At 46.6% G+C, this 12,027-nt stretch overlaps 1 protein-coding gene across 4 annotated transcripts in view; it reads right to left on the reverse strand.

Moving 5' to 3' along the window:
* Nucleotides 1-12,027, reverse strand: part of PLXNA1 (plexin A1) — a 290,782-nt gene that overhangs the window by 8,604 nt on the left and 270,151 nt on the right. For all 4 annotated transcript variants that reach the window (XM_045025437.1, XM_045025436.1, XM_045025438.1 and 1 more), the window contains 2 exons: nt 9,291-9,503; nt 3,715-3,865 (listed from right to left, as the gene is read on the reverse strand). In XM_045025437.1, coding sequence (XP_044881372.1) covers nt 3,715-3,865; nt 9,291-9,503 — 364 coding nt within the window. The remainder of the gene's footprint in view (nt 1-3,714; nt 3,866-9,290; nt 9,504-12,027) is intronic.

The following is a 12,027-nucleotide window of genomic DNA, read 5'->3' on the forward strand; positions in this document are numbered from 1 at the left end:
ACCAAATTTTTTGCAATTAAATGTCAAGGCATCCGTCAAAGGGGATTTGATTAACCATTTCATTGGCTGCATAATTGGAAACAAACTGTTGTATAATTAACAGACTTACTAGGAGGCAGGCAAAAGTCCATCACAAACCCTACAGGTAACTCCTTAATAGGGAAATCAGCTCTTTTTGATTAAAAGTCGCTGGAGCGCCCTGCAGGTTTCCAGCACTGAGCACACAGGACGTGCTGTGGAGGATATGCAGCGCTGGATGCTGGGAGACTCAGGGTCTCAGTGTGCATCTCAGTGCAGTGCAGGTGATGCCAGTCAGTCTGGCCTAGTAGCCAGCCCTGGGCAATGGCCTATAGCTGACTTCAGATAAGGATGAAATTACCCCGCCTGCAGTGCACCTAACCAAGGGCTCAATCCCACAAGATGCTGAATACTCAACTTCATTGTGAATTGAGGGTGTTCAGTACCTGTCAGGATCAGACCCTGGCTCAGATACTATAGCATGAGGAGAAAAATTCCTCCCTGAGATTCACTTACGTCCTGAGGGGATGCAGCCACAAAAGATACTGAGAGTCATGAAAGGCTCCTCCAGCGTTCTTCCAAATCTTGCCATGCTTCTTGGCTGCCCATTAATTTGGTTGAGTGACCTCTTGTTCCCAGATTATGGGATGGGACTCCTGGGTTTTCACTGTACTCTTTGGAATTTTTATCTTTCGGAGGACATCTGACCTACCTAACATCCAAAACCAGAGCTGAAAGCATGCGGCACAAAGTGAGCATTTGTGGAGGGGATGTAACTTTCTGACTATTTCCATCCTGATTCAAACTCTGGGTTTGTTCATCCCATCAAGTCAAATCTTCAAGCTGGACTTTAGAAAGGGCTGCTTAGTTTCATAGCCACCAAGAGCAACATTTGTAGTTCTGCTCCATAAGGGCGCCAGCTGATCACTTGTGACACTCAGGAAGAAATTTCCCCTATGTGCGTGTCACAATTAGCCAGGTACACTACAAGGGTTTTATTTGCTTTCCTCTGAAGCATCAGCTATAGGCCAAACCTGGAGGCAGAATACAAGACTTGATGGGCTCATAGTCATATCCAGTTGCATACTCTATAACAGGGGTCAGCAACCTTTCAGAAGTGCTGTGCCGAGTCTTCATTTAGTCACTCTAATTTAAGGTGTCGCGTGCCAGTCATACATTTTAACGTTTTTAGAAGGTCTCTCTCTATAAGTCTATAATATATAACTAAACTATTGTTGTATGTAAAGTAAACAAGGTTTTTAAAATGTTTAAGAAGCTTCATTTAAAATTACATTAAAATGCAGAGCACCCCGGACCGGTGGCCAGGACCTGGGACGTGTGAGTGCCACTGAAAATCAGCTTGCGTGCCGCCTTCGGCACACGTGCCATAGGTTGCCTACCCCTGCTCTATAATATCAATATACACATCCCTGCTATTAACCAGATCAGCCTCTAGATGGCACCAACGCACCATATACCCAACCACCCCAAAATATTCATCTGGCAGTCAAAAAACACATAACGCATATCTTAAAGGCATCTGAATCAGAATTGGACAGGATCAGACAGAGAACATGAATCAGAGCCTAGTCCCCTGTACCCACCTCACCGCTGCCTCTCCTGATAAGAGGACAGTTTATCATTGAAGTCTTAGAGTGCTGAAAGATTCACAACCTGCCTTCTCTTTATTTGATTATCTGTTATCTTGTTGTCCTTATGGAAAACAACACAGTAAAAAGAAATCCATGCAGAGTATAAAGAGAGATACATGCCTGTCACCTGCTGTAAGGAGCCGGGACCAGTGATTATGAAGATGCAAGTACCCAAATGAAAATTAATTATGATTTTCATTCACAGCCAATGACAGCATATTACTGCACTGAACAACAGGAAAAATGATTCTCTCCCATTTCGCATCAAAGAGGGTGCAATCGGGCTGCATGTAATTGTGCTTAATGAATGAAAACAAACAAAGGGAACAGCTGCGATTTATTAATCCCATTACGAATAATAAAAGAAGTTCCTGAGAGCTGAGAACACACTAGTGGTGCTTTCAGAGTGGGCTATGGGGGAACATTCAACAGATGCCAGACTGCAGTGAACTGGCAAGAACACAGGATGGCTACTCACCCTGCATCTTCAAAGAGCAGCTCATTAATATCACACTTCCCCGCCGCACCTCCTACCCGACAACTCTCACACAGTGGCTGGCTTGTGGTTGATTTTTGAGGCTTAGGTGACTTTTGGTGCTGATGAAAGCCTGACGGCTGAAGAGCCAGGCACAGGGCTGGCAGGTGTTATGAAATGCTTCCCCACACCTCTGCCAATGCATGTCAACCCAGACCGCTCCCAGCTCTGCCAATGTGTAACAGCCCTCACTTGCAGCAGACCCTGTCACCCCAAAACTGGACTCTCCCCACACAGCTCTGCTATTGCTCCTAAACTTAATCTATAGCGCCCCTTGTAATCTGTTCTGTTCTGCCTTGTCCCGCAGCACTCTTGGCTACCTGTCTAATGATGCCCCTCACTTCTTCCTGGCTCTCTCACGGCTTAGAGACCCTGTCTCTCTCAGGAGACAATGCAGCAGCTTGGGGCAAAGGCTTTTTATTATCTAAATAAACCACTACTCAAACACAAGTTTTCACTCTGCTTTATTGGGACAATAAAATCTAAGTTATGTTTTTATATATATATACACAACAGTTATATATTTTATTGCTTTAATAAAGTATTGCAGAGTGTGTTTGAATAGTGCTTTATGAAGTTAATTTGTACAATTTACAACAGATGGATTTTTAACCACTCTTGTTAATATTCAAGAAGAGGCCTATTGGCATGGTCACCTCATCCCTCCAAATGCCTCCCTGGGATTGCAAGCAAGGTCACTGGGGTACCTTCATGGGTTCCTCTGTGCTATGGGGTCATTTACAGCAGGTGGGGAAGAGGGATGGATGGCGGTGAGATGAGGCGAGGCAGACGGGGGTTCAAATCCTGACTTCATTCACATGGGAAAGGAGTTTAGCAGTTTCCCATGCTACTTGCCAGAGGAAATATGGGTACAAAACAATACCCTTATCAGAATGTATGCTCAGGAAAGGCCTAGGACTGGTGGAGCTGCTGCAGGTTGGGATGGAGGGGTATCAGAAGAGCAGATGGGGGACTGCCCATGATAAGAACAGCATGAAGAGCTGCTGATCATCTCTAGAGTGGAACAGCAGGGTCAGGAGTGAAGAGAGCGGTCGGGAAAAACTTGAGCACCATCTCCTTTCACTGTGCCTGGCTCTATCACTGCTCTCAGCCCCTTCGGTCACTTGTACAATCATCACATTCACCCAAGGTGAGTGTGAATCCAGGTATGTGGAGGTTATGAAGTGTATTAGTGCCTGGTAACGTCTATCACTGGTAGTCTCTCTCACACACACACACACACACACACACACACACACACACACACACACACACAGAGTAATGGGACAGGTAACTTTACTACACACTTTCACTGTGCAGGCTGCTATGATCCAGATGTGCTTCCAGAAATGAGGTGAATCCAGCCACCAACAGCAATTTTCCTCTCTCTGTATTTCCTGTGAGATAATTTTTTGGGGTGGCAAGAGGGGGAATGCAGAAACTGGGTGGGGTGGGGGGGGAGATGTGCCCTTGCTTGAAAACAAGATGCCCCAGCCCCTGTTGACTTACCTCATCCTTGTACTTGGTGATGTATGAGTAGATCTCGTGCAGCGCACTCATGCTGTTGAACTGGCTCAGGTGTAACCGGGACTGCTCCGCCAGGTACGCACTCATGTCCTGGTCACTGATTGCTGGCATTTTAGCAATATCTGCATAATATCTACACGGGGGTTGGAGAAACAGAATAGTGCATCTGAAACAGGGAGAGGGACAGACCTCCATGGGACTCCCTCTGAGAACACCCTGGGGGCAGACTGAAAGGTGAATACAAGGAGCCTTTTGTTTCACAGTAATAGTACTACCTGGTGCTTTTCATCAATAGATCTCAAAGTGCTTTACAAAGGAGGTCAGTATCAGGAGCCCCATTTTATAGCTGGGGTAACTGAGGCACAGAAAGGGGAAGGGATACGTCACCCAGCCGTCAAGTGGCAGAGCAGGGAATTGAACACAGGTCCCCTAGAGCCCATTCCAGTGCTCTGTCTAGTAGGCCACACTACCTCCCCCTTAAATTAACTTCTTGTTACACTGAAGCAGTTGGGATAGTTAAAGTCAGATGCTCTCAATGATTTTCCACCTGCCATCCTCAAACCACCCACTAGTCCCTTCCATGACCTTCCAAACTACCCACTTTTGCCCTCACGACCCAATATCCCCAAATCCTTTCTGCTATTCCAGTCAAAAGCCCTGCCCCCCAGGTGCTGCCATATGTAACAATTTGTTTGTTTGCAGTGATTCTCTTGAAGTTTACTGTGTCACAGAAAGCCAAAGATGGCATTTCACATTCAGTGCATACACTTGTGATATTTTCACATCCACATCAATACTGTGCACATCTGTACTGAACATTTCATGAATTGCACCTTCCCCGGTGATGTATATTCAGTGGCCCGTATTACTGGGCTAGTTATGCTTGGAAAGGCTACTGCTCAACAGAAAGGTCAGAAACCGTTTGGGTTTTTAGTGAAAACAGATTCTGCAGAAAATGTGAGAAATGTCAGAAAACAGCTCAATCAGCCACTATGGGGTCATGACCCTGAGGCTGAGAACCCTGCTTTACCAGAATCAACAACAGAAAATGTAACTTCACCCCGACCAACGCTTCATGGCATCACGTCACCTGCACCCAGACAGCACTCAGCGTTAGCCAGAAACTTGACAGGGCAGGTAATCAAGCATTCCACTGAAGTGTTTTGACCATTGCTGGGGGAAGGATACTAGCCTAAATGGACCAGTGGACCAATACGGTATGATAGGAGATGGAATACTTGGGTTATGGACCAATGGTCTCACCCACTCCTACATGGCCCACTGATCTGATTGGGTAGGGCAAAAGGGGGACATACAGGACTAGATGGCTCACTGGAATGCTCAGCAAATTCAGGCAACTGTATAAATTGGACCCAAGGGGATTCAAAGCCATGGCACCCAGACTAATAGCAGGTGCATTATCCTAGCATCATCTGATGTTCTTAGCAGTCTCCTGCATTCACATGTCATCCACAGGGGTGGGACATTCTTGCACAAACCATACAAGTATATTCTGTGCTGCCTTCAATGGCAGGGGCTCCCAGTGCCCACATGAGACACCCACGTACATCACTTCCTGAGGTAAAAACAAGGCCTGGCTGGACTGAGGTGAGCTTTCCTGGGGAGGAGCTCAGCCATTCCCAGAACAGAAACCTACCAGGCACTGTGCTCAGGATGGCTGCCTTTAAACACTTCCCACAGGAATATGCTAATATTTGTTTCCTTAAAGATATTTTGAATTTTTTTTAGGGCAAAATGATCAAATGTACGGTCTCCATTTTTGCGTGGGCAGAAAGTAAAGTTGCAAACTCTGAGGGCAGGTTGAGGTCCATTCAGCAACCAGGTTCTTAATACCTTCACAGGCTTCTCCTGGAAAACAGTGCTGTCCTCGACAATCAGGCCTTGCCACTCCAAATACCTGTAAATACTGAGTGCAAACCCCACCCAAACATAGATCATAGAATATCAGGGTTGGAAGGGACCTCAGGAGGTCACCTAGTCCAACCCCCTGCTCAAAGCAGGACCAATCCCCAGACAGATTTTTGCCCTAGATCCCTCCCTCAAGGACTGAACTCACAACCCTGGGTTTAGTAGGCCAATGCTCAAACCACCTTGCTTTATCTCTCATAACCCCAAGGAAATGAAACGCCAATGCAATTCAGAGTCAACATTCCGGCACTGTGATTATTAGCATCATCATCAGTAGCTGAATCCAATCTCACTGAGGTGGAACGATGCTGGGTCAGGTATTTGTGTGGGAGCAGATGGCAGCGTAACACCTTCAGGAGATGAACATGAGCCCCACTCTATCCTATGGTACTGAGAGCAGCCAAGAGCGCATGTTAAGATGCTTACGCAGGGCGGTGCCCAGCAGGGGTTCCAGCTGTACTTGGAATGGGGAGGATGGAGACGCCGCAGATTCTGATAGAGCTGGAGAGTCTGACTCTTCACCCTCAAAGGAGCAGTGGAGCACAAAGGTTTGAGCAGAGAATTGCCAACTACAGCAGGCACCCAGGGATCCACTGTGCAGCTGAGAACATCAGACGTGGATTTGCATCCATTTCCTCTCAGATTTTTCCTTACAGGATAGAAAACATTTTCCATCCACTTCAGGAATATGAGGGCACAAAGACCAAATCTTGGGGCTCACAATTTCCAGCCATCTTCTAAATTGAAGGTCACTGAAATCACACCAAGATCCTCCAGGGCATGCTGTAGGGTCGAGTTTGCCTGGGAACCCAGCTGCCTGGACCACGCTGTCTGAAATGCCCTTGATGGGAGGCGTGACGAGCGGGCTCCCACGGCAGATGGATGCATCCATGACTGCAGTACAAGATCTCCAGCCAAAAGGAAGCAGAGAAATCTTTCTGGATCGAAACTTATGCAGGGGATATGGGGCCACAATTATTTTTCAATGCACATACTGACATCTCTAATGGACTGACATCCCATGGATTGCTAATGTTCCAGCTGGATGCCTACAAGCCGAGAGACCACACCTTGCATAACAGTGACTCAGGATGCAGCCAGCCTGGAAGCAAAACTGAGTGTGACTCTCTCCTCCCCCATTACTGTGTGCTCACCCTTTTAACTCTGTTTCTTCCCTGGAGTGGCCAACTGGCAAAATGCCTTTTTTTGTGCCTGGGTATCATGATGATGGATGTAACAGACAGATCTTCCATTGGGACTGCCAGGTTCAGTCAATCACCCTCCCTTCATTCAAACCCTTCCTTCTGCAAAGCTTTGCAGTGATAATCCTCCAAAGAAAAAAACTGCAGTTATGCAACAAAGCCCCACCACAGATGAGAGGTGGGAAATCCAACTTCTTAGCCCAGAGAGGAGAACCTACTCCCCACAGGGCAGTCCTGCCCTCTTCTTACCTGCTGTGGCCTGCTGACATTTTTCTTGAGTTTTCAGTCAAACTGAGGTTCTAAGATCCTTGTCTTTTAATTTGCCTGCAAAGCACCATGCATGCCCCTATGGAGTTATATAAATATTTAATGTGGAAAAACATTACAAGAACATTATTTAGGAGGCAAAATCAAGCAGTCAAAAGTTAGGTAATGCCAGATTTATGGTTGCCTGTGCAACTTTAATTTGGTCCTTTGTGCAGCCATCCTATGCACTGAATGACACAGGGGTCCTGGGGGGGAAACAGAACGTGATCATGTAGTTAAAGACTATCATTATACATACCCACATGAAGGCAGAATGAAGGTTGCACAGGCAACTTTAAATCTGGCATTTCCTAACTTTCGAGTGTTCAGCTTTGCACCCTAAATAACTTTATGTATTTTTGTATGTAATTTCCTAGGTTTTCTTTGAAAAGACAAAGGTTAAAAAAATCGATTATGTTTGACTGTTACAACACCCAACTATACATCGCAAGCAGGGTTTGAACCAGGAAATTTCAGCATTGCAGCACATCCATCTACCACTTGAGTCACAGGACCTGCTACATCAGCTAATGACAGGAGAAGGCTATTATACCAGAATGAGGGATGGGCTACTGTGCAAGGTGCTGGGTTGAAGGATAGTTCGGGGGGTCCTGGCCTGGTTCTCCCCCCCTTATCCCTGCTATAGCTGCTCTGGCAGCACCTGGGAATTCCCAGTGTAGTGGCAACAGCTGCTGCTGCTTTGACAGTGGCCTGGGCTCTGCCTTAGAATGTTCATGTTCCATTATTATTTTAGAAGGCTCCCAAACTTTTCCTGACGAGCAGACATGAGAGAGGAGAAATGGCAATTTTCAACACTTTGTATCTCAGCAAAACCTGAGTGGATTTTCATGGAACAAAGAAGAGGCACTTCTCTAGCCCAAGGGCTTTCTCCTTGATGAATTTCAAAGGCCTGCTGCAAACGACGGAGGTTAGAGCTTTTGACAAAGATCACAAGAATCTCTTACAATAGAAAATATTAGGCAATCTCAAAACAGACGTCACTACCAGCTCCCCTATAAACAATCATAAATGGCTGCCTCCAAATGCCAATCCCAAAACAAGGCACTAAGGGGCTCCATTAGCAGGTAGATGCCCCTGACCTCCTGAACTTTCCACTTCCTAGAAGACCACCTTCCAGCAGATAGTTAGCGAGACTCTTCTGCCATCCACCTGTGAAGGATTCTCTATAGAAAAATCACTGCATTAACCAAGCCCTCTTCAGTATGATGTTCTCTGTCATGCTTACAGATGCCTTTCATGACTGTGACACCAGGATTGGCATCAGATACCGGACTGATGGCAAGCTTTTCAATCTGCTGAGGCTACAGGCAAAGATGAAGATACAGAGAGTGACTCTTCGTGACCTTCTGTTTCTGATGACTGTTCTCTGAATTTCAAATCTCAGTCTGACATGTACCAGAGTATGGACTATTTCTCTTCACCTTGTGACAATTCTGGTCTCACAATTAACATCAAGACGACAAAAGTGATGTACCAGCCTGCACCAAGAAAGCCTTCGGTAGAGCCTGCTATCACAGTGAATGGCCAAACCCTGCAGGCAGTGGACAAGTTCGCCTACCTCAGCAGTACACTCTCAAATGCAGTTCACATCAACGATGAAACCAATGCCAGAATTGCCAAAGCAAGGATGGCCTTTGGCAGACTCTGTGCAAATGTGTCCGAGTGCAGAGGCATTAGGCACCAAACAAAACTGAAGGTCTACAAAGCCATCATGTTGCCAACTTTGACGTATGCCTGCGAGATCTGGACGGTGTACAGATGTCATGTTATAAAGCTGAACCACTTTCACATGAGCTGTCAGAGGAAACTTATAAAGATAAGATTAATCAAGTAACCCATAGTGGCATCTCTTGTTCAGTGTGCCAGAGACAGTTGAAAGCTCAAATTGGCCTGATCAGCCACTCATGTGTTCACAGAAACCAAACCAATCAAAGATGTCATGGTCATCTTCGAACTCAAAGGATGAACAACAACCTAGACGGATCACTGCACTAATCAAGTCCATGCACAATGAGGACTATGAGGTCTGTAATTCCCCCATATGCATATTGCAGACATCATGTATATACAGCACGGAGGAAGCATGCTGAGGTCACTCACCTTTCTACCCAGCTCTTATAGTTGGGGATGTCCTTGGCATACAGTAGTTTGTTGGAGGGAGAGTCTTTCCCTAGCTTGTGCTCAGAAGTTGAGCAGGAGTCCATGAATGTCTGAGCCACCACGGATAGGCAAGCATCAGTAATACTGTTCTTGTGAATGTCAAACACAAACTGGGGGTTCTTAATCACATTCACCCAAAAACGCAGAGGTAGACTGAAGAAAGAAAGAACAGAGTTGGTCACTGCAGGAAACAAGACCCCAGACAGGAGCTAGTGCAGACAGAGCCCCAGCAGCTTCCTGAATTTGTCAGTCTTCTCCCCCAACCCCTAAAAAGATAAGCAATTTGGGGAAAACATTCATTCACCTACCGCCCCAATGGCACCCTGGACACCTGGGCTATCACACCCTCAAGCTTATCCTGAATATGGTCATTTCTATCCACTGGGCACAGTAAGAGAGAGGCCTCGGGGGAGGAACTTCTCGACTTTGTCAGCAATTTCAAAGAGGGCAGAGGTGATCGGGACTTGAGGATGCTTTGGGGACCCTGCATCAGTTTGCTGTCAAATGACGGTTGTAGGTGCTAGGAAAGATTCCCTAATCACTACAGCCTGCCTCTGTCTGATCCAGTAGCGGTGCTGGTTAGGAATAAATCAGCTCCTATCCTGCAGCTGCCACTTCACCGCACAGCTTTGGTCATAGACACTTCACCCCAGTGGGGTTTGTGAGCATGGAACCAGGAATTGCAATGCCCTACCCCTCATAAAAGCCCAGGCATTACTGAATAGATGCAGCACCACACAAAGAGGACACAGCTGTGACCACGTGCCTGTAACATGAGGATGTCGACCTGAAGTGTTGTACGGAAGACACGGGAGGGAACTGTCCCATTTTCTTTGGCACCGGTGAGGCCTCAGCTGGTGCACTATGTCCAGTTTTGGGCACCACTCTTTACAAAAGATGTGGACAAATTGGAGGGAGCAACAAAAATGATAGACGATTTAGAAAACCTAACCTATGAGGAAAGGTTAAAAAACTGGACATGTTTAGTCTTGGGAAAAGATTATGGGGGGACCTGAAAACACTCTTCAAAAATATGTTAAGGGCTGTTATAAAGAGAACAGGGATCAATTGTTCTCCATGTCCAATGAACACAGGACAAGTAGTATTGGGCTTAATCTGCAGCAAGGGAGATTTAAGTTAGATATTAGGCAAAATGTTCTAGCTATAAAGGTAATCAAGCTCTGAGGTAAGCTTCCAAGGGAGGTTCTGGAATCCCTGCCATTGTAGGTTTTTAAGAAAGGGCTAGACAAAAACCTGTCAGGGATGGTCTACGTATACTTGGCCAGCCTCAGCACAGGGGGCTGGACTTGATGACTAGAGCCCTGCAAATCTGTGGATATCTGCTTTACATCCACGGACCACGTTTGCAGATCAGATGCGGATACAAATTTTGTATCCATGCAGGGTTCTATGGATGACCTCTCAAGGTCCCTTCCAGCCCTACATTTCTGTGATTCTAAGATGGGACCCAGCAAAGGTCTAGCATCACGTAGACTCAACTTTAGTATTCCTCGTAGGCCGAGTCACACAGGAGAAGAGGAAGCCAATGACAGCAGGCGCTGATGGTTCCCAGATACTCCCCTCCTGGAGTCTACAGATGTGGGCATTCACTCTACTTTTGGGGTTTTCCCCTCCCTTGGGTTACTGTAGCTATCTGGGGCATGGGTGCTGGTGGAGGACAATCTATAAACCTCACGTATCCAAGGCCTAGGGAGGGTGTCCCTGGAATTTACGTCAGTGAATGGTGTTTTTAATGCATTCCCTCTGAAGTAGCATCAACACTGCAGGGGCTCCTAAAGATTTTGTATGGCACAGGGGTCTCGGAGAGACTTTGCTTTGGAATAGTTCCCTGCTGGCCCACGGCCACAATGGGGTCTTCAAGGATCTTAAAGGAAGGCCATCACAGTATTCTTCCTCTCTCTCCTGTCCAACTGCCACCTCCCAAATGAGTCGTCTCCATTCCAAGTCCTCTGGGTGTCCTTCCCCTCCCCTTTCCTCACACACGCTCATAACCCCAAATCCTACCTTATCAGAAAACCAAAGCTTCCAAAGCCCATTGATCAAAACCTCAAGAGTCCCGTTTAACCCCTCCGAACACTGCTACTGCCTTGGTTCCTAGGACCGGCTCAGCTGTCTGCTCCCATTCCATAGGAGCGGGTTCCATTCCCATGGAACAGCCTTTGCTTATGCCCAGAGCCTATGGCTTATGACAAATTGTGCAACATCTTCTTCCCCCCTCGGCTGATCCTTTCTAAAACCCCTTGGGGAACTTTACAGAGGTCCCAGACAGGCTCATATGGGAGGAGAATTGTTGGGCTCTTTAAGGGACTCACTAGGGCATTTATTATCTGAGGAAAACGTAGGCTACATCAGATACTGAGATGATAAATCTATTAATCAGATGGGCTCACAGCACAAGAGGGGAATCCTGGCTAGTGACAGACCATGTGCCTGTTCACAGCACATATGCATGCCCCTCTTCTATTCTATCCTTCTTTCACCTCCTCTCAGTAGCATCTAACTCTCATTAGAAGGTCCTCAGAGATCGATCCCTGGTATAAAGCTCCTGAGAACCCCTCCTAAGCTTCCCTGTGTCATCAACAATGCTTCTGTCTAAGATGCCAAATGCTGGGCTCCCCGGGACTCTTATAATGAAGGTGCCGGATGCACATACATA

Source organism: Mauremys mutica, chromosome 7 (genome assembly GCF_020497125.1).
Source record: "Mauremys mutica isolate MM-2020 ecotype Southern chromosome 7, ASM2049712v1, whole genome shotgun sequence".
NCBI classification, from domain to species: domain Eukaryota; kingdom Metazoa; phylum Chordata; order Testudines; family Geoemydidae; genus Mauremys; species Mauremys mutica.